Below are 20,711 nucleotides of genomic sequence, written 5' to 3'. Positions count from 1 at the left end.
ATATTTTAATTTTTTACTCCCCTTGTATGAGTATTCAGAGCATAACAGCAAAAGGAGGTAAAAAGACCGCTGTGGCAGTTAGCACATGTAAGAACACTGGGAAATTTGAGGTTACAGTTAACAAAAGGCCACTACACTTATTCAACCCAAAGATGATTCTATCCAAGGTCATGGAGTTATTTACTATTCTTGATAAGAAGTACTACGAAGGACTATCATTCACTGTAGAAGTACGAGGAGGAGGTGATGTAGCTAAATTATACGCAGTAAGACAAGCACTAGCCAAGTCTTTAATCGCATACTACGGTAAGTATGTAGATGAGCAACTTAGAGCAGACATAAAAGAAATGATAGTTAAGTACGATAGATACATGGTAGTAACTGACTCAAGAAGAAAGGAGCCAAAGAAAGCAGGAGGACCAGGTGCCCGTGCAAGATACCAGAAGTCTTTCCGATGAGGGGAATAAATGCCTACTATTTTATATTCTATGATTCTAAATTATTTTATAGCGCATGGAGCGGAGTGACCGGCTACTAAAAGAGCTGCACGAAAAAGAAGATGTGATTGCAGAGCTGAAGGAAAACAGCCGAAAGGAGCGGGACAGAATTGGGGTTCTTTATAAAAAAGTAGGGACTCTTCAGGAAGAGGTTGAGAGGTTAAAAGAGTTGCTGCGAAGTACTAAGAAGCACTTGTCTATATACGAAAGAAAGGCAGCAAGCGCTGAAAAAAGAGGAAAAGGTCCAGACAAAAAAAGCACTCAGTCTTGTAAAAGAGCCGCAGAGTACACTCACTAGCAGAATTTTAGTACTGGAGTCAATTATAAGAGAGCTGGGCAGTCAGCTGAATCTTCCGGTGAATGAGATTATAGCTCTTTCTGAAATATGCACGGAAAATGATCCACTTCTGAAGAATGTCCTGCAAAACAACGAAGAAAACGACAACAACGAAGATTTAATCGATTATTTAGATAAAAATGGTGTAAACAGCATACTTGGCATAGAAATAGACCGATCTGGTATAGACTAGAAATTCTGGGTGTATCGTGGCCATCTATAAATAAACAGCACAGTTCTTTGTATTCTCTATGCGCGCACTGTAAAATTATATTTTGGGCTATTTCTGCACGGTGTATTGTATCTGCCTGGTTTATTTTGTATTTACTCCAGATAAGTCACTCAGCCTCTTCATCAATTTGATTTCTGCAATACTCGGCGCCGTATTTTTTGATGGAATCTCCATTACCAGCGGGAACATTTCCTTTTTTTTTGGGTATCTCGTCCTTTAGTGCGTCCGCTGCCTTTCTTCCCAGAAATATCATTGCTATTTCTTTTCTTTCTATGAATATGTTGTACTTAGATATTACCTCAGCTGGGTCAGTTGTGTCAGATACAACATAAAAATAGTTGAACACCCCATGCACAGACTGGCAGGTCCACTCAGATCCATTTATTCCCGTAAGTTTAAATCCATTAATTGTGGCTTCATCTGCTAGAAAAGCAATTTTAGTACGTGAAGAGAGCCCAGTATTATGTGTCATTTAAAAATTTAAATTCGAAATTGAATTTAAATAGTTAATGCGACTTATTCATTCGCATGCCATCTGCACTTCCTTTTTTATACCTTGATGCAGCTGTTCTCCTTTTAAGCAAATATAAATACTTGGTATAAGTAGTTATTGCAGGATCCTCTTCTCTTTCCTCAAGAATCGTATATATGCTCTGGATGCTTTTTGTGGTTATTAAATTTACTGCCTTGCAATTGCTCTCTGTGTTTGGTATTATGATTATTCCATTGTTGTGTGTGAATGTTTCTATTTTTACATTCTCTATTGTAATTGTTTCTTTATTAAAAAGATCTTCTGGTGTTCCCTGGTGCATTGAAATTATTTAAATGCCTAAAATATTTAAGTTTTACTTTCAGAACGTGTCTTCTCTGAAAATACTCTTATTAAATTACTGGTAAAGAATTAAATATTCTATGAGAAACAGATGCTGCCCGAGATATAAAGGAAATCTTATAATTGTTTAAAATAAGAAGTATCAAGATATTAATATTATTTATAATACATATTTATACTTAAACATCCCAAAAAGTCTGTTTGGTTAGTTTTTATGCTTTTACTATTCTAGTATAAATTATGCTATAATTATAGAGTGCAACACAAATTCTCTTTTAAATAAGATTATTCTATTTAAATTACTGCTGTACTATAGAAGAATTCTAAGTATAACAGGAAAGCTCTTTGTAAATACGTTTTTCTGTGTATTCTGAGTTTCTACAATTTTATTTTTATAATCCGTTGCATTTTGGATATATTTAGTTTTACTTTTTTACCCCCAGAACAAAATGAGTAGAAAAGCAAAGACGAATGTTTTAAGTGTTGCCTCACAGCTTCCATTAGTTATTAAAACAGGAAAATACCACGTAGGGTTCAGACAGACCATGAGTTCACTGATAAATGAAACAAGCAAGTACATTATTCTTACCAAGAACTACCCAGAGGTAAAGAAAATGCAGGTAGAGTACTACGCCAAACTTGGAGGAAATGTACCAGTATACATGTTTGATGGATCTAACAGAGACTTAGCAAACTTGTGCGGAGCTCACTTTAGAATGGGAGTTATTTCTATTCTGGATGATGGAGAAGCAGACCTTATCCAATTAACCGAATAAAAAGCATAATGTGGTCTACTACAATTTTATTTATTCTCTGCGCTGCCTTGGAAGTATTCTTATTTCTATGCAAAGAATGCTAATTTTCTTTTATATTCATAAGAGCAAATGAAGAAACTCCAGTAGAAGACAAGGTATCCAAAAAATAAAATATTTACAGAGTTAATACCTAAAATAAAAAGTCTTTTTGTTTTTTTAAACGGTTCTTCCTGAAATAGAAGAATGAAGTGCGCCAGAGACAAGGCAAGAATCACTGCAGGATAGAGTCCAATTGTGTTTATGTGCGAATCTATGCTTATGGCAAATAGAGAGGAATATCCCATAAGCAAAAGCATCATTGTGTAGACATATAATTCATCCGGAATTATCATGTTCAGAATAAACACCAGGCTGTATGGAGAGTAAGTGTAGAGTGTTATCATACCTAGTATTGACCACTTGGACAGAATGAAGTATATAGCTATTCTGCATGCACTGTCTGTATCGTATTCGGCTATAACATTGGATGCGCGCAGAAATATTATGTATGCTATGTATAGAATAATCAGAAGAGCACCAGCAGCAGAATAGTCTATTAATGCACATTTCACAATAAGCCTTATGATTGCTGAAAGAGGAATTCCAATCAGAACAGATGCTGTGTCTTCTCTTAGATGTAAAATCTTCTTATCATTTGATCTTCTGGCTGCTATAAATATCTGAAATGGTGTCATTCAGTGTTTTAATATTCTAATATTAAATATTAATTACATAGCTAAGAAAATTTAAGCACGCCCCGAATAAGTACATCTGTCATTAGAATAATTTAAAACAAGCACAATATAAGAGTAGGAACATATTTCTATTGATTAGACTGGGATATAGACAATTTAACCAGAAATACACACTAAAATTCTTTCTAGTGCATATTATAGGTATAATCTAAAATTACTCTATGTTTTTGTTAGAGCTATTGAGTTATGTTGTATTATATTATACGTATAGCATAATAATTAAAAATTATTGCTATTCTCATATACTCTTCTATACTATAGGCCAAAACAATTTTCATTCTATCCTGGAATTCTTACATATTCTAAACAGTATATATATGGTAATATTTAAAAACATATACAGTACGCATGTAATCAGACATTATAACACACTTAAACACACCCTATAATATTCAGATTGTATATAGCTATGCATTCGAATATAACCCGGAATAAGAATAAACAGTTAATTCCTGCCGTATCCCTACAATTAGATTGAACTTCTAGCTATATTGGGATATTTCCTTATTTTGTGAAGTATTCTGAGCTATGTCTTCTATCTGTTACTTCTAAAATAAAAATTCATTTAATTTTCAAGTGTTTATGTCTCTTTCTAATACTATTTTTATTAAATCGTTATTATTAGTTGGACAATTGAAATAAAATACGATTTGCATCTTGCTGTATAAACATAGATAAATATCTGTAAAACACAACCAGAAAAACGATCTTGTTACTTTCTATGCTGAGTACTACAGCTGTGCTTTCTCAGCTACAATGTGTCTTCCATAGAGATGGACATGCTTTAACTTTCTAAGAAGAGTGTTTGCTGCATCACTTGACTGCATCTCAACAAAACAGAATCCTCGGTGTGTCCCATCTGCCTTTAAAGGCATTCGAAGTGTATAATCTGTTCCTATAAGACCTGTCAGTAGCTCTGATAGCTCTCCCCGGCCTGCCTGGAATGGTACATTCTTTAGTATAAGCTTAAGCATAAGAGGGTCTTCTTTCTCTTTCTTAAGCTCATTCTCTGCAGATTTTAGTCCTGTGATAGGCGGAAGGCCTGCCATTTCTCTAGCATACCTTTCTTTTGTTACCTTTAGATATTCTATATATATTGGCTGGTCTCTTATTCTGGTAAAGTTGTTTTGTTTAAGCTCTGCCATAGCATCAGACTTATTTCCATATTCTAGAATAATAAGAGTCTTGGATGGAGAGAATACTGCTCTTATGTATTTGGTAAAGTGTTCTCTAATTTCTCCCTCTCTTATTCCGTATGGTACATTCTTAACCAATATGGACTTCTTGGATATAAACATGCAGATGCACGGTTTTTTACTGCAAGTGCACTCTTCAGAGATTCCCTCGTCCTTTAAAAACATGCGGGTTCTTTCAATAAGTTCGCTTTCTAATAGCGCTATTTTACCACCCACACCAATACCTCTGTCTTTAAGAATGTCTCGCTTAGAAACTTTCTTTTCTTTTGATGCAACACCAAGAACTGCAGTAAAGTTAAAGAACACTGGGTTGTATCTTCCATGTGATAGATTGCTCTTGTTTTTATCAGTTGCCTCCTCTACAGGCTTTCCTCTGCTTGGTAGTATTTTAATATGCTTTCCCTGGAATAGAATTGTCTCTCCTAATATTTCACACGCATCCTTAGGAAATGTATATGTAACTATCGCAAAGCCAGTGTTTAGCGTCTGGCCCTCACCCCATGAATCTGTTCTTTCTTTGTACTTCATAAACACCTCTGCCACCATTCCGTATTTACTGAATTCCTGCTCAACCTCCTCTTCTGTTGCAGTGTATGGTATACCATTGACAAATACCTCTCCACTCTCCATTACTTTCTCTTTGTTTTTTGTCTCTGCTGTTTTTCGATACTTCTCAACAATATCCTTGAGTGACTTCTCCTTCTTTTCTTTTTTTCCTTTTCTGGACTTTCATCATCTACCGTCATAGACCACACATTCTCTTTTTTGGCCTGAAGAAGCTTTAGTATTTCTTTCATCTCTCCCACCTCAAGCCCATCAATTACCGCTTTTTGTTGCTTCACTGGGCGGTCTTCTTGCATAGTCCTATTACGAGCCTCCTTGCTCTCGCTTTTCTGCACAACCAACTTGTTTCCATTATAGTATGCCCGGTTATAGTGCACTATACTGGCCTCAGATTCCTCTTCGGTCTTATATCCTATAAATGCAATTCCTCGGCTTTCACCACGCATCGTGCTTAGAAGGCGCACGTCCGTCGGAACCCCCTTTTCAGAAAAATGCTCTTTTATATCCTGCTTTGTTGCAGTTACTGGTAAATTCTTAACTATAATCCGCATTTAAAACTTTTACAAAAATACTTCTATATATTCCTACTTCCATTTCGGTTTATTTATTCTTATTCTCTTATTCAGCTAATCCCATGTTTCCAAACAGAGTGTCTCTTCCTAGAGTGTTCTCTCCGAAATCCTCAATGGATGCAACTGCGCACTTTGCATCTTTTACGATCTTTCCAGTCTCATCAAATTTGCAAATTCCAACGTATCTGGCAAGCTCTACGTGGCTTTCTACCTTCAGAACTGGCACATCATACTGCTTAACCAATCCATCAATGATGTCCTTCATCTTTCTCTCATTGATCTCCTTGGACATAATAACAAGCTTAGATCTTCCTCCTATTAAAGACTTTGTCACCTGTCTAAATCCTTTAACCATACCTCCTACTTTTAAACTCGAGATGCACATGCTTTCAGATGCCTGTGTAGTTGTCATTGCATTCTCTCCCTGTTGTAAGTTCATTTCCATTTCTGTACTGGGGCAGTAAAAATAAATTTTATATAGCTACTTGCCCAATGCAGAAAATACTCCAGTAAAAAAAAGTTCACTCCTTCTTCATCCACTGTGCCTTTTTCTTCTGCTCTTCATCTCTAAACGTGTTAATTGCTATTTTTATGTTTCTTGGCGTCTTTATCTCGCATAAACTCAGTTTTTGGTTGTTAAAAAATATGTTTAGCAGTTTTAACTGCTCAGTCAGTGAATTTGTCACCGTTGATGATCTTCTAAGCAATCGTATAAATACATATCCTTGTAGCATAATTACCCCAATTGTTTTCAAGTATATTTTAAATACAAGTCCTGTCAAATAGATTGAGTCCCTGCTATATACATCCCATAAGATATTGTACATCTTCCTATTAATATATAAAACATATGAACACACCATAATCATTAATACAACAAAGTATATAAACCTTCTTTTTGTTTCATGTATATATTTGTTATTTAACTGTTTTTCAAATATAAGAATGTCTTTAATGGGATTTAATGGTCTATCTACTTTAATTTCTTCCATGGCACAGGATATTCTTGTATAAAAAATTATTCTTATGGAATAAAAGAGTAAAAAGCTTTTATTATATGCGAAATTGGCTTTTTCACTGCGGTGCTTTCAGATTATAATAATATACTATATAGTCTGTGTATATTATTTAATATATAGTATATAAATCGAGCAATAGCAATAATACACTTAGTATCCAGAAGTATATTGATTAATCAATGCATCTTTCTCTTTAAACTTATCAACCACATACTCTGCCTTCTTTATACCTTCTGTGATTCTCTCTGCCTCTATAATTACTTTGAATACTCCAGGCAATCTTTGTGTAACACACTTTATATATGAAGGAGGATTCTGCCTCTTTCCATTTACTAGGTATACCATTGTCACATTAAGGATTGTAGTAAATGGTGGATTTGGCAGTATATTTACACATAAATTATATCCTTTAGTTCTCGGATACAGTACGTTCTGAAGAACTGGTAGAGATTTAGATATTGAAAAGTCTGCTGATTTCTTCTGCTTTTTTTCTGTGTATCTACTTCCTTCTGGATATATAACTAAAGATACTCCATTTTTCTGGTGCTTACACCATTTTTTAATTCTTTCACAGTCTTTTTTCCAGACTCTCTTAACAAATAAATAATCTGACAGATACATTCCCCATCCAATAATAGGAATCCATCTTAATGCACTCTTCCCAACAAACCTACTGTCCTTTCCTAACTGGTTTGATAAAATAGTTAGAATGGCTCCATCAAATGCACATATGTGATTGCTTATTATTAAAATTGAGCTGCTCTTATTGTTTAATTCATTCAGCAGTGCAGGATTCGTGTATATCATTTGAATTGAATTTCTATTTCCTATCTTTATCAGAAACAGACAAACACCTGCCATATGCCGATTGTACAGGTTCATTATATGCACAATTGGCCTTTTATTAATTATTGCAATGGGGAAGGTAACCAGCTGAATAATAAGCAATACTCCGAGTAGAAATATTAAATATAAAGACAACACTGATTTATATGCCGTATATAAATACCCATGCACTTCCATTCTACTATAAAACTAAAAGCAAAGAATAAATTCTTGGATTATTATTAAATGAAAAGTACTTAAGTGTAGAATAAACAATAGAATACAACAAAAAGTAGAAATTTAGAAATTTAAATAAAATAGAAAAATAACGAATACTACACTGCAAGGAAGCATAGAGCATATTTTATTTAAATTTGATTATAATATACAGTGATTTAGGGCATAAATCATTATGTGGTATAACCCGAAACAAAGTCACAAACAATGGAAACTCTATTTGTTTGTGTATGTGATGGCAGAGTATAAAGCCATAACTCAAACAATAACTCTATGTTAGCGCTTAGAGAAAAGAAAGAGATTAATGAACCAACTAAGACAGAAACCGGGTTAATCGAAACCCCCAAGTCTACTGATAGTACTTTAGATGGAAAAGAGACTGATACACCGTGCACCACACCTAGTGATGCATTTATATTAGAAATGCCCGACACAGTTCTGGACTATTCAGAAATAGCATATTCCGGGGAGGATGAGTCTGATGAAGCACCTGCTTCCCGCCCAAAAACCACTTGGGAGGAATACCAGCGAAAGAATGCCAGTTTAATGGAGGAGGCTACTAAAATGTGCACAGCCAATGCGCAGAGTGCACATAATAAATCTCCATTAGAAAGCGCTTATGAAATGGAAGAAAGTGCCCCAGATGAAGAAATTATTGAACTAGATGAGGAGAGTAGAGAGCAAAGTGAAGAATTAGAACTAGAAGATGAAGATTTAGAGGAAATAAAAGAAGCTCCAGAGGTGGATGCGTGCGAAATGGATACTTCATTGGAAGAGGATCAAATTGAAGAAGAAAAAATAGAAGATAATGATATCCCTAATATTTTAGAGCAGTCCAGTGAATTGGTGGATTTATTACACACAGAAGAGACGTGTATACAAAATGAAACCTATGAAGAGCCTTTAGATGCTCCTAAGAATGCCTCTGATAATGAAAGCCTAGTATTTGTTTCTTTAGAAGAAGAGTCCGATGACCTAGTATACTCTCCGGAGCCTATGAATTATGCACCTGCCAGCACTAATTCTACTAATAGCGATGAAGAAGCTCAAGAAAAAAACAAACTGGAAAAACTAGAAAAGGATATTTCTTCAAATACAGAAGACAGTTTATATATTTCAGCCACACAGGATACAAAAGTAGAAACTGAGGATATTTTAGATGTTCATTCCAAAGAATTCAGTAACTCTGAGCAAGCACAGAAGACTCTTAAAACAATAACCACTGGAACACTATCTGCACCTTGTCCAAGGAATGTATTTGAAGAAACCATTAAAGCAGATAAAGAACGATCTAGAAAGCTTCCTCATACTGTGGACATGCCTACATTAGATAAAAATGAACAGTCAGCAGCACAATTATCTGCTACTCTTCCCGAAAAGATAAACACTCAAAGTATACCAGCAGAGAAAACAGAATGTGTTTCTTCTGAGCTTACAAAAACAAAAGAGGGAATACTTACAGTACCAGCCGAAAAAACTTCTCTTTTTGAAAGGCTACTTACAATTGCACAGGCAGCATGTCCTGCTTCCTCTTTTGTTCTTGCAGTTATCTTCCTTGCAGGGATATGGCGTGCGCCTAAACCATATAATTCGGTCTTACTTCTCTGCAGACAGTGAGTCGCTGCTTTCCATATGCATCTCACTAATACCCATTATAATGTCTCTAGGACTATCCACCCGTGCTCTTATTAATGCATTTATAGTAGTACCTGTAGTAAAGAAGGTGGAAAAGAAAGAATCATTTGCAGACATTAAAGTCAAGGGCTTCTACTTAATAGATCTCATGCAAATATCTCTCCTTCTTCCCTTTTCATTTGGTATGGCCAGGCCTTTTGTTTTCGAATTCTTTAAAAAGCCCGAGAGAGGATGGATGCTTGGCAAGCTAGTGTGCGAACTTTTATATGTCTTATTCATTATTTCAGTTGCACAGCATGCATACAGCGCCTGGAATAAGGTCGTTATATCAAAAGACTCTGCATCCTCTGTTGTTCTTACGTGCTTGCCTAGAGTATGGGCATGTGCCTCATCTATTCTTCAAGTGTTCCTCTTTAGGTATATACTAGACACATCGCTGGAAATTGCAATGGACCATAAAAAACTTCTTGATCTAATTTTTGCAACAATTGACAATACATACACTGTGCTAGAAAAAGTATTGCCACATACTGTTCTGCATTAAACAAAGACAAGTTAAAAAGATGCTCCTTTTTGCTAGATAAACACATAATAAACTCATCTTAATATTTACTTTCTTGATTTTATCCTATTCTGAGGCGAGCTAATTTACTATTTCACTCTGGTTTACACTATTATAGAATGCCGGCGGGCCTAATGGGGTTTAGAGATACATTGTATAGATGTTCAAATTAGTCTTTTATGAAAAAAACATCTACCTGAATGCAATTGTATCTAAAATAGACTCTCTCTTAGCGGTTTTATTATCAAATAGATTCCAAAAGTTAAGATTTTCATCTGCCCCACAGGTAGCCAGCACTTCCCCATCTGGTGACATTGCACTGAATAGCACTCTCCCTGTATGTCCATTCATATTTCCTACTTTTCTCATACTACAGTACTTCCACACTGACACAGTATTATCTGAGAAACCATGCGTTGTAATAAGCTCTTTATATCTTTCACTAAAAACAATACTGCACACCTGCGAACCACTGTCTGTGCTATTAAGACATATTCCCTTATCTACATCCCAGGTTCGGATTGTTCTGTCTGATGTACCTCCTCCTGTAGAGAGTATTCCTTTCTTCCATGGGCACCATCCAACCGCCCTAACTGCTGCTGTGTGATCTGTCAGCTTTAGTCTGGGCCTGTCATATCCAGACCTCCACACGCATACATTATTGTCATTGGCACCACTCGCTAGATACACTCCATCTGCATCCCATTTAAGTCCACAGACCTCTTGTGTATGGTGTAAAAAACTTGACACATGCTCTGCACTGCGAATGTCATAATTGAATATGTTCCCATCTCTTCCACCAGTACTAACTATTTTATTGCCCCATGAAATAGAAGCCACCCGCACTCCCCTGCCAGGCAGACTGCAAACCGGTTTTCCTACTACTACATCTAGAACAGAAGCCCTTCCATCTGACATTCCATACGCTAGCAAGCCTTCTTGGGAGAAAGAGACAGATGAGATATGGTGATCATCAGGCGCATCAACAACATGTGAAACTGACTTATTTGAAGCATTCCATAAATACAGCTGCTCACTCAATCCTAGAGATATGAGATTGTCTTTGCTCCAATCCAGCAGATTCAGATAGTAGTCATTTAGAATAGAAGGCGCATCCAACACTCGAAACGGACTAGTAGGAAGAGGCCTTTTACTCATTCTATCTATTCTAGACTCGATTTTCAAAGGACCGCTATACGCGGTTCCTAGGGAAAACCCCAATGTCCGCTTCTTCTGCTCTATCCCATACCGCTCTTTAATATTCTTTCTCTTCTTTATTCTTTCATATCTTGGCTCTATTAATCCCTCAAAGGATATGTCCCACAGATCATCTAGACCAGAATGACCCATTTCTATTTTTACTAAAAATAAACAATTTTATATTGTAGCAGGAATACACAATTCTTATTTTTATGCACTGGGTGTGAATTCATTTTAGAAATAACTGAAAGCCACACAACTACTATAGAAACAGACCAAATTAGTAGCCAGACTGCTATACCAAAGAACCTGAAACAACTCGAAAATGAAATTATTTATATAAGTTTCGCAGCATAGAGAATAGTATAAAAAGAAAAATTCACTGGCTCTACTACATTATTGTGTAACAAATACAATTTAAAATAGAACATTTTTGGTTATATAAATATGTATACTAATATTGCTTAACAGAAATTTATTTAATGCATTGATCCATTGTTCGTATTATAGGTAATCAAAGGGTATTTTACTTATAAGATGTTTATAATTAACACTACAGTTTATATAGGCGCATGTGCTCTATTTTTTAACATCTTTAATTTGGCTTAATCCTAGCCATATGATACAAAATTCAACTATCTTCTTATTTCAAGTCTTTAATTTTTATATGCTTTTCTGTGTAAGAATCTTCTGTAGTGTTTACAATTTCATTTTGTTTGATGATACAAATCGCTTCTTATATTTTTCCACAGAATTATTAACTTCTGCCCACCTGCTTGGATCCAGCGCGGAATTTGGTGACATGCCAATTGTTCTATGTTTAGACTGGTTATATTTCTCAATTACACTCTCTAGCTTTGTGTTTAATGCATCGCTTGTCTTATTTAAAGAATTTCTCAGTGTTGCAATTAAGCACTTTATCCTTCCTGTGTCTTCTTTGTAGTATGCTTTTTTGTAATAAATTGCTATTTTATTTCTAAATGCCCATTCTTTTATTTTAGTATTACTAAATTCTTGGCTTTGTCCAAAAATAATCTTTCGAAAAGGAAATTTCTTAAAAACTTGAATAATCTTTACTAGTATGCTATTTGTGTCCTTTGATTCAAGCTCAAACCCAAATGCCAGTCGGCTATAGTAATCAATCATTATTAATACATACGTGCTCTGGTAAGTCATTAAATCTATTCCCATTATTTCTCCGGGTTCTGTAGTATCAATATATAACTTGCGCTCAAATAACTCAGTGCCTCTTTCTATCCCTGCCTTAGATGCTTCCAGTACTTTTTTTGATTTCTTCATTGCGGTTTCTTTGTCCAGAGTGCGGCAAACTCTGTAAAGAGCCTCTTGCGCTTTTCTGATATTTCCATCCACCAAGCTCCATGTTTCTCTTGCTCTGCTAGGATAAAGAATATGATTGGTTTTAAACTCTAAATTTACTTGGTCATATGTAAATTTATGCATCTGTACATGCCAATTAAATACACTTGCCCATGTAATATACTGTTTATTGCCCATTGGCTTGTAGTCCAACAATTTAGGTGCATCTGCTAGCGTATTCTCTTTGTTTTCTTCTATATACTCTAGCATTCTTTCTATGAATGCTTCCCAGTCCTTCTTGTTCCACTTCTCTCTACTTTTTCCTATTTTAGAAATCTGCACATCAGTCTCTTGCTGTAGTGATAACATAAATGCCCCAGTGCGTCTGTTCATCTCATGGCACCACTCTCTGAGCTTAGCAAAGGCATTAAATGCCATCCACCCACCGTGCATTTTCTCTAGCTCTGACATAGATTTCTCTACAGAGTTTCTTCCCTGTGTAAATACTATTTTCTTCATAACTCCTCGAATAACTGCTTGACACACACCGCAATCTTCTTTACCGTCACAGAGTGTGTGGTAGAAGAGGTCTTTATCCTTTTCTATCTGATTTTGTTTGTATAAGATTGTCATGCTAAATTTGAGTATTCCTTAAATCTTAATTCAATATATAGGTTTGCACTAAATCACATTGATTTGTCTGCGTTTATTGATATTGTATAAACTATCACCCAGATCATATAACCCGAATATACCTATTTGTATATTATATAACTAAATTCATTCATTTATACTAAATTTACTAAATGTATTATTTAATCATTCGAGGTGTAATAATCCATTAGAAAACTTAATTATTTACTCTGTTTAAATTTAAATAAATTTCTAAATTAAATCTATTCATTTTATTTTCTTTACTGAAGAGTTTTATTCTAAAATAATTTAAAAATGCAAAAAATATTAAAACAGAAAGCAATAGAAAATACTAAACAACTCAAACTAAAGCAATAAAATACGAACAAACAGAAGCGCATAAACAATACAGGCAATATACACAACAAAATATAGAAACTATTTTAGTTTTAAACACATTGAATATTATATAAATTTAATTTAAGATTTATATATTACAGAACAATACTGAATGTAAATAGGAGTATTTGTATCTACACGCAGTGAGTAGAAGTATTTCTGGCGTGTAATGCTTTAAACCATATGCATATCTTAGAAATACAAGCATTTAATTGTTTTATTTTTTTATTATTTAATATAGATGATGGAAGAGGTCTTGAGAAGTGTTGACGAGTATTCTGACGAATTAATCTTAGAGCTAATACAAGAAGAAGAAAGCATATCAGAGGTAATTAACATACTATGCGGAGTAATTAAAAGTATAAGTACGGAAGAAATTTCTAGAACAACAGACCAGTTACAAATGCTATACAGGTACTTACTAATGGTGATAAGAGAGCCAGAAGTGTTTGATTTTGTAAACAGTGATATATATAGAACAGTAGAAATATTTTATTTAACTTGTGCGTATTATAAGCTGTCAATGCATTCCATTCTAAATATTAATGAGACTGGTGAGGAAATACTTACTGTGCTATTACATGGTGTGTATAAAAAGCCACAGAGTAAAAGGCCACTGTATAAATATAATACTCTTCAAAGAATTGAAGAGGATTCATTCTATAATCTTGTAGTGCATGAAGATTTACTGAAAAATCCTATGACAAATAAAATATTAGAAAAGGAAAGCATGTGGGGGCTTGAACCAGTATTAAGCGAGAATGAGTGGATATATAATCAGTGCAAGAACAGCACACTGTTTAACACTGATTCCTCGTATATTCTAAATTTATGTCCGGCATACTATACAGGAGAGCAAATAGGGATATACACAATGTATCCAGAGTTTTTTAATAAGACCAAGGAAGATATAAGAAAGGCAAGGCTAATATTGCACAGGGTAATAGACCAGACTAACATCAGATTCTTTAATATTTTCAAAACACTAATAATGGCGAATAAAGATATAAAAAAGAATTTTATATCGTCCATATATAAAATATATGAAGAAAACACAGAAAGAGAAAAAACTCGGTACAAATTAACGGATGCCGAGTCAGATGCAAAGATATTCACTATATCAAATCTGCTGAGCCGGCTTATCCAGCCAATATCGCATGACATTACAAAGATGCGAAGTATTCCTGCAGATGCACTGCAAAAATGCACATATCTGAAAAACACAAGCTTTCCAGTTGCCAGCAGCACACCAAACACACCGCGGCAATACACCCAAATATCCTCACCAAGTAGCATTAACCTACAGAACTGCAGTTCTCCTAAGACAAATAGTACGTTTTTGTCTGAGCTGTTCTATGGAAAGCTACTGTACAATAAGATATCCTATAATCACATATACACCAACTACAATACATATACAGAGGATATTTCTAGGACAGAGCAGACACTATCTGGTACACCGGATGATCATAGAATGAAGTATGTGCTGAGTATTTTAAAATCAGAATTTGAGTACGTTACAGCAATACTAAGCAGTGATGCCATGCAGGTAGAAGGGGTGGTTCTAATGTACATTGTTGCGTTCCTGAATCACATGGCCCAGACTAGTAGGCTAACTGAAGTGCCGGTTTTCATACTGGAGAATACAATTATATCACTGGAGAGGCTTACTCGTATAAAGTTGGAAAGAAAACTTTCTGTAGATGAAATTAAAAAGGTGCACATGCTATGTGTGCACGTTCTAAACCTACGCATTAACGTAAATTATAAACAGGAGGTGGTAAAGCTTATTCTGTCGTACATAAACACAGCAGAATGTGAATATACACCAGGGATTGTTTCGTCAATTATAACGTATTTTATTGATGTACAGGTGGAGATAAGAAACCAGTCAGAGCAGCTGCAGGAAAGAGGCCGAGCCTCTTGTATACTAGACTACCTACTAAACAACTACAAGGGAAAAGAGGAAATGAAAAAGATTTTGGAAGTATCAAATACTGCAGAAGACCACAAAGACACAAAGACTGTTTTCCTACTCCACATGCTTTCTTCATTGTTTGAAATGCAAGAGCGTGGGTTTGAAGAGCTAAGAAAAATACACACGGCAAAGAATAATAATGACACAGCAGATACTATTGAAACTGCAATTGAACATTCTAACTCATATTTTTACATTGTGGATATAATAGACCGCATTATATTTACACTTATAGAAGTATCGCCCAAAGCTTTCTTGTCATCGCTGATACTAAGCAGGCTTGCATCTTTGCTGAATGCGTCTTTAATCACACTAACAAACAAGAAATCCTCGGAGCTAAGGCTAAAAGACCCAAAAAGCACATTTTCTCCAGTGAGTCTACTGGGGAACAGAATTAAAATGTATATAGCCTTAAAAACAATAGCATTTGTGCGGGCAGTGGCAGAGGATGAAGACATGTTTAAGCCAGACTTATTTAACAAAGCAATTGAAATATGCGATAGAAAGGGGGTGCTTACTCAGAGAGACAAAGCATACTCAATTCTATTCATTAAGAGAGTTGCAAATCTGAAGGAACAAAGAATAGTCAGTTCAGTTGCATACCCAGACGAGTTCATCGATCCACTGACTTTTGGGCTAATGAAGGATCCTGTTATACTTAAAACCAGTAATACCCGTGTAGACCGGTCTACAGCAGCAATGATACTAATGACAGATCCAACAGACCCATTTACTAGAGACCCACTCACAGAAGAAGATGTAATAGAAGACAAGGAAATGTATCAAAAGATACAAGACTTCCTATCTAACAATTCTTAGTATATGAATATAAAGAAATAAAGGGAATTTATATAGTGTGAACTATGCATGATTTATTAAAAATAAATATTATTTATGCCTTACATATAGTATATAACAACAAAAATGTATAATAGTTTGTAGTAATACAGCATATACGACTATGGCTTCTCTAGCAAACATCTATTCAAAATAAAAATAGGAGAACAACTCTATATGCATCCAGAAATGCTTTGCATTTGAAGTACTTAAAGATTTAAATTACTAAAACTAGTTAAGAGCAATTCCCGCAACAGACTAGAATATCTTATAAATAACCCGAATAATCCAATGCACTGTATAATTATCGGATATTTTGGAATATTTTAGCATTAAACTATTTTTCTTTCTGGACCAGTACAGAATACTTCTATTTATATAAATAATTTTAGCTAAATTTACACTCGTATGAAGGAGTTAGATGTATTCTTGGATACTCAAGAAAATGCACTGTTATTTCAGTATCCACTCAGTTTAGAGGTACCAAATGTACAGACAGTAAATACAAAATGTGATGACAAATACGTTCAAATATCAACAAGCGAGCCAACTGGAACAGTAAATTATAAAGGAATAAGCGGGGACACAATAAACAAGTACTATATACTAAACATAAAAGAGAGCGAAGTAGTGGGGCTGCAGGTAAAGTCAATAACCCAACTAAGACCGTTTTTACCAGAAACAGAAGAGACTATAAAGCTATCAGAAAAAAAGGAAACCAAAGTATTTGCGCTAAATGAATCCCAGGATGAATTAGAAAACAGAATGAAAAATCCTAATTACATTGTAGAAAAAGTAAACAAAACCCCGTGGGTAGAGTACAAGCTGACAGAGTATAAAGAGTCGCAAGTAGTACAAGAGCCTTCTAGGCCGATATCTACACAAATAGCAAACATCCCGCTAGAAAAGATAAAAGAAACTATTTATAATGCAAGAGTAGTAAACATTCCAGAACTCAAAAACATATATCCAACTAGCCCTATTTCAGATATAAACCAAGCAGTATCAGAGATGACCATTCCCTTTCTAGGCAGATACATATTAAAAATAGAATACTTTAATGACCTATCCACTCTATTAATTAGTATATTAAAGAGAATAGAGGAAGGAAATGGTGTATTTACATTTACAAAAGATGAATTAATAGATCAATCAGAAGAATTTACATATCTTCTTAATCAGATAGCGTATAAACAAGACCATGTGTATGTGTTAAAGGGATATAATGAAAATACAATGTAATAACCTGAAATATATCCCAAATATTACCAAAAATCTGAATAACCCGACATAACCCGAAAATACCAACTAATAAATATACCTAGTCAATAAACAGAATATATGCATATACGGAACAAACCAGACTTATCTCAAAACATTTCGATTTTTACTTTGTTGAAGTGTGCACAGATTCTGCTGTTGCATCCATTGGTTTTAATTTCTGTGTAAATTTATTTTTGAAAATGAAAGAAAGGAGTGAAAGACTAATGGAACTATTTGAATCGTTAGTTGTGGTGGAGAAGAGATTGGACCAGACCATTACACAAAAGAAGATGGCGGTTGAAGAGGCTCATTTTAAAAAGATAAAGAAAATATGCACAGTAAGAATAAACATATCACTTGAAAAGACTTCAGAAAATTCTCTTTTCATTCTAATTGGAGGAAAGGTCAAGGAAGAGCCGCAGCCAGGAGACAGTGCAGAGAGTAATACTGAGACAAAGTCAATTGGTTCTGTAGTGAGTAAATTGTACGTTGAATTATCAGAAAATTCTGAATCTAGTCTAAGTGGAAGCAGTAATAGTGGTATACAAGAAGCGCATAGAGATGATTCTTCTGGCGCATTAAGCAAAAGAGTAAAAATGACAACAAATGATCGAAGTGAGACATTTTTTGAGTGGCACAACAGAGCTCCGCCCTCTGATGTATCTGAGTTTGAAATAAAAACAACTGCCAAGTCATCGCACGGCAGGTTATTTATTAGCTTTATTAGCTATACTGGTATTTTTGAGCTATGTGATGATTTAGCGCAGCCAATTGGAATTAAAAAAGGGACGAAACCAGCAATTCTTCTAGGTATTTGGAAGTACATTACAGCGCAGAAGATGAGAGATCCGGCTAGGCCCAAAATAATAGTATGCAATGATATATTCAAGCAAATATTCCAAAAGGACGAGATGATCTTTACAGAAATAATCCAAGGGTTAAACCAACTGTTATCCCCCATTGATATGATTAGTTTCGACTTTCCCATTCCAACCCAGCCTGGAAGTAAGTCACAGTGTTCATATGACATAACCGCTGAGCTGGATCCAATCACCAGAGAATACGCATATGCGAATAACAACAAGATATCCATCCTAAACAAAAAAATAGAAGACATCCAGCTGAGAATAGAAAAGCAGAATGAGAAAATTGATGGATTAAGAAGATTCACTGAAAGCCCAAAGGAATACATAACCAACTGGATTTTAGACAGTTCAAAAGATCTTCACTTAATTGCAGACGACTTATTTGATGTAAATGACGGATTCTATGCTCAGAAAGAGATACAGGAGAGTGTTTACCAGCTCCTTCAGAACTATAAATAAGCCAGGGAGCAAATAATCAGCATACGTCACAATAAACAGACTGTGCATATATCACAGTGTGACCTAAAATGCATCAGCATAAATTATAGGCAGCCACACCCACATTCCCATATAAGTGTATACCGAATCAGATATAGCCCAATAACCTGATATCTAAATTGAGTAATAAACATCTACTACTATTTTTAAATAAAATCTTCTTTATATATATCTTTAGAGGGTGATTAATTTGATGACCCGAATTTCAAAAAAATAAAGATTTAATTTTCTATAAAAAATCCGCAAAAAAATGCGTAATTTCGGGTTATATCTGGTGTGATGCTTTATTACACATTGTATCTTGTGCAATAGTTCTATTTATAAATTCAAGTATTATTTGAGATATTTCGGGTTGTCATTATAAATTCGGGTTATTCTAAAGAGCTTCTTTATTTTAATAGACCAATTATATTCTTTCAAATTGGAACTCAGCCTGGTTATCCTCTGCCTCCTGCTTAAAGTTCTCTGGAATCAGGTTATTCTCTCTGAGTATTTTTATCTCAGATGGGAAATACTTTTTACAGATGTAACCAGTGTCTTTTTGGTCATCTGCGAGTGATACCAAGACAATGTCGTTCTGCTGCACCCAGACAGACTTGTGCATACTTCCTCTGAGAACGCACTTTCTAGTTATTGCGTCAATGCACAGCACATCAAATCGGGAAGACCCCAACGCACAGATTACCTGCCCATAAATGGTTTTTTCGGCTTCATCCATGAACACCATTGGTTGATTCGAACTGTTCTTCTTTTTGCATCCTTTTCTTTTTCCCTTCATATTCTGTAAAATTTCTTTTGCACATTAAATGAAAAAGAGTACAGTAGGAAAGGACTTCCTTATTGAGCAGGTTTGGCTATGGAGCAGCGCAGTTTTTATGTGTGTTTACAGCATGCTAGTTGTAAAGGCAATAACTGGTCTGGGCATTAACAAAAGGGTACTTCACATTGTATCATGCTTATCTCTTATAGTTACGTACAGCTCCTGCATATTCTTTAAGAGTTCTGCAATAAACATCCAGAAGCTATTGAGAGATGGCAATTTTAGATGCTTATTAGTCGCATGCTCACTTCTTAGTGTGCGAAGCATGGTTATTCCTATGCTGCCGTTTTTACTAATGACCACCCTCTCTGTAGCAGGATATGTCATTAAGAACAAAAACAAATTTGAAAAGACTCAGATCATAGGAGTAGCACAAAATCTCATTTGCCAGAAAGACAGAGTAAACCTGTTGGCTCTGAAGATTGAAGCCCTCTCTCTTCCATTAATATTAGTACATTTAATATTTGGAACAGCAGATTTATTTGTATTTGTTAGTTATGCTAGTATGGTGTGGTATGAGTACACTACTAATCCGCGAATGAAAAGCGCAGTGTATGAAATAATTGAAGTAGTAGATAGATTAGTTGGATCATCAAATGTACCAAACTCTGTTAGGGATAGATATATATCTCTAAAGAACTATGTTAAGACAAGAATACCAGTAAATGAGGGTGCACATGGTTCTGTTCATGCGAAACCATCACATATACATGGTAATTAGCAAAATAAATAGCTCTTAGTTATTCGTATCTAGATAAATTTAATTCGCTGCATTTACATATGACTGAGTAAAAGCATTAAAAACTCAGGTCATACAGTATTGTTAGTGTATCAAGAAATACC

The 20,711-nt window shown here is 34.9% G+C and overlaps 19 protein-coding genes across 19 annotated transcripts; 9 read left to right on the top strand and 10 right to left on the bottom strand.

Moving 5' to 3' along the window:
• Positions 1–26: 26 nt before the first annotated feature.
• NEPG_00882 (30S ribosomal protein S9) lies at positions 27–473 on the top strand (the record flags this gene model as incomplete). The annotated part of the gene is made up of 1 exon (XM_013203257.1): positions 27–473. The coding sequence occupies one exon, from the start codon at positions 27–29 to the stop codon at positions 456–458; it is 432 nt and encodes a 143-aa protein (XP_013058711.1). The 3' UTR covers positions 459–473.
• Positions 474–513: 40 nt separating this feature from the next.
• On the top strand, positions 514–1,067 carry NEPG_00881 (uncharacterized protein; the record flags this gene model as incomplete). Its single annotated transcript, XM_013203256.1, has 1 exon — positions 514–1,067. The coding sequence occupies one exon, from the start codon at positions 514–516 to the stop codon at positions 793–795; it is 282 nt and encodes a 93-aa protein (XP_013058710.1). The 3' UTR covers positions 796–1,067.
• NEPG_00880 (uncharacterized protein) lies at positions 980–1,538 on the bottom strand (the record flags this gene model as incomplete). The annotated part of the gene is made up of 1 exon (XM_013203255.1): positions 980–1,538. The coding sequence occupies one exon, from the start codon at positions 1,536–1,538 to the stop codon at positions 1,173–1,175; it is 366 nt and encodes a 121-aa protein (XP_013058709.1). The 3' UTR covers positions 980–1,172.
• On the bottom strand, positions 1,538–1,878 carry NEPG_00879 (uncharacterized protein; the record flags this gene model as incomplete). Its single annotated transcript, XM_013203254.1, has 1 exon — positions 1,538–1,878. One exon carries the CDS (start codon positions 1,876–1,878, stop codon positions 1,573–1,575), a length of 306 nt encoding a protein of 101 aa, XP_013058708.1. The 3' UTR covers positions 1,538–1,572.
• A 219-nt stretch (positions 1,879–2,097) lies between these two features.
• On the bottom strand, positions 2,098–3,387 carry NEPG_00877 (uncharacterized protein; the record flags this gene model as incomplete). Its single annotated transcript, XM_013203252.1, has 1 exon — positions 2,098–3,387. One exon carries the CDS (start codon positions 3,385–3,387, stop codon positions 2,740–2,742), a length of 648 nt encoding a protein of 215 aa, XP_013058706.1. The 3' UTR covers positions 2,098–2,739.
• On the top strand, positions 2,348–2,689 carry NEPG_00878 (uncharacterized protein; the record flags this gene model as incomplete). Its single annotated transcript, XM_013203253.1, has 1 exon — positions 2,348–2,689. The coding sequence occupies one exon, from the start codon at positions 2,348–2,350 to the stop codon at positions 2,672–2,674; it is 327 nt and encodes a 108-aa protein (XP_013058707.1). The 3' UTR covers positions 2,675–2,689.
• Positions 3,388–4,178: 791 nt separating the features above from the next.
• Positions 4,179–5,273, bottom strand: NEPG_00876 (uncharacterized protein; the record flags this gene model as incomplete). The annotated part of the gene is made up of 1 exon (XM_013203251.1): positions 4,179–5,273. The coding sequence occupies one exon, from the start codon at positions 5,271–5,273 to the stop codon at positions 4,179–4,181; it is 1,095 nt and encodes a 364-aa protein (XP_013058705.1).
• On the bottom strand, positions 5,273–5,758 carry NEPG_00875 (uncharacterized protein; the record flags this gene model as incomplete). The annotated part of the gene is made up of 1 exon (XM_013203250.1): positions 5,273–5,758. The coding sequence occupies one exon, from the start codon at positions 5,756–5,758 to the stop codon at positions 5,273–5,275; it is 486 nt and encodes a 161-aa protein (XP_013058704.1).
• Positions 5,759–5,797: 39 nt separating this feature from the next.
• Positions 5,798–6,224, bottom strand: NEPG_00874 (uncharacterized protein; the record flags this gene model as incomplete). Its single annotated transcript, XM_013203249.1, has 1 exon — positions 5,798–6,224. The coding sequence occupies one exon, from the start codon at positions 6,222–6,224 to the stop codon at positions 5,826–5,828; it is 399 nt and encodes a 132-aa protein (XP_013058703.1). The 3' UTR covers positions 5,798–5,825.
• A 37-nt stretch (positions 6,225–6,261) lies between these two features.
• On the bottom strand, positions 6,262–6,771 carry NEPG_00873 (uncharacterized protein; the record flags this gene model as incomplete). Its single annotated transcript, XM_013203248.1, has 1 exon — positions 6,262–6,771. The coding sequence occupies one exon, from the start codon at positions 6,769–6,771 to the stop codon at positions 6,301–6,303; it is 471 nt and encodes a 156-aa protein (XP_013058702.1). The 3' UTR covers positions 6,262–6,300.
• Positions 6,772–6,825: 54 nt separating this feature from the next.
• Positions 6,826–7,822, bottom strand: NEPG_00872 (uncharacterized protein; the record flags this gene model as incomplete). The annotated part of the gene is made up of 1 exon (XM_013203247.1): positions 6,826–7,822. A coding segment is annotated over one exon (874 nt), but the record flags the coding sequence as incomplete, so codon positions are not given.
• Positions 7,823–8,133: 311 nt separating this feature from the next.
• NEPG_00871 (uncharacterized protein) lies at positions 8,134–9,477 on the top strand (the record flags this gene model as incomplete). The annotated part of the gene is made up of 1 exon (XM_013203246.1): positions 8,134–9,477. The coding sequence occupies one exon, from the start codon at positions 8,134–8,136 to the stop codon at positions 9,475–9,477; it is 1,344 nt and encodes a 447-aa protein (XP_013058700.1).
• Positions 9,478–9,517: 40 nt separating this feature from the next.
• On the top strand, positions 9,518–10,039 carry NEPG_00870 (uncharacterized protein; the record flags this gene model as incomplete). The annotated part of the gene is made up of 1 exon (XM_013203245.1): positions 9,518–10,039. The coding sequence occupies one exon, from the start codon at positions 9,518–9,520 to the stop codon at positions 10,037–10,039; it is 522 nt and encodes a 173-aa protein (XP_013058699.1).
• Positions 10,040–10,091: 52 nt separating this feature from the next.
• On the bottom strand, positions 10,092–11,407 carry NEPG_00869 (uncharacterized protein; the record flags this gene model as incomplete). The annotated part of the gene is made up of 1 exon (XM_013203244.1): positions 10,092–11,407. The coding sequence occupies one exon, from the start codon at positions 11,405–11,407 to the stop codon at positions 10,250–10,252; it is 1,158 nt and encodes a 385-aa protein (XP_013058698.1). The 3' UTR covers positions 10,092–10,249.
• Positions 11,408–13,847: 2,440 nt separating this feature from the next.
• Positions 13,848–16,429, top strand: NEPG_00868 (uncharacterized protein; the record flags this gene model as incomplete). Its single annotated transcript, XM_013203243.1, has 1 exon — positions 13,848–16,429. One exon carries the CDS (start codon positions 13,848–13,850, stop codon positions 16,401–16,403), a length of 2,556 nt encoding a protein of 851 aa, XP_013058697.1. The 3' UTR covers positions 16,404–16,429.
• A 400-nt stretch (positions 16,430–16,829) lies between these two features.
• On the top strand, positions 16,830–17,755 carry NEPG_00867 (uncharacterized protein; the record flags this gene model as incomplete). Its single annotated transcript, XM_013203242.1, has 1 exon — positions 16,830–17,755. The coding sequence occupies one exon, from the start codon at positions 16,830–16,832 to the stop codon at positions 17,661–17,663; it is 834 nt and encodes a 277-aa protein (XP_013058696.1). The 3' UTR covers positions 17,664–17,755.
• A 129-nt stretch (positions 17,756–17,884) lies between these two features.
• Positions 17,885–19,181, top strand: NEPG_00866 (uncharacterized protein; the record flags this gene model as incomplete). Its single annotated transcript, XM_013203241.1, has 1 exon — positions 17,885–19,181. The coding sequence occupies one exon, from the start codon at positions 17,885–17,887 to the stop codon at positions 19,007–19,009; it is 1,125 nt and encodes a 374-aa protein (XP_013058695.1). The 3' UTR covers positions 19,010–19,181.
• A 252-nt stretch (positions 19,182–19,433) lies between these two features.
• Positions 19,434–19,826, bottom strand: NEPG_00865 (uncharacterized protein; the record flags this gene model as incomplete). Its single annotated transcript, XM_013203240.1, has 1 exon — positions 19,434–19,826. The coding sequence occupies one exon, from the start codon at positions 19,824–19,826 to the stop codon at positions 19,455–19,457; it is 372 nt and encodes a 123-aa protein (XP_013058694.1). The 3' UTR covers positions 19,434–19,454.
• Positions 19,827–19,854: 28 nt separating this feature from the next.
• On the top strand, positions 19,855–20,594 carry NEPG_00864 (uncharacterized protein; the record flags this gene model as incomplete). Its single annotated transcript, XM_013203239.1, has 1 exon — positions 19,855–20,594. One exon carries the CDS (start codon positions 19,855–19,857, stop codon positions 20,587–20,589), a length of 735 nt encoding a protein of 244 aa, XP_013058693.1. The 3' UTR covers positions 20,590–20,594.
• Between the last annotated feature and the right edge of the window lie 117 nt (positions 20,595–20,711).

This window comes from Nematocida parisii, assembly GCF_000250985.1.
Source record: "Nematocida parisii ERTm1 unplaced genomic scaffold supercont1.2, whole genome shotgun sequence".
Taxonomy (NCBI): domain Eukaryota; kingdom Fungi; phylum Microsporidia; genus Nematocida; species Nematocida parisii.
This window is presented reverse-complemented; position numbering and strand designations above follow the sequence as displayed.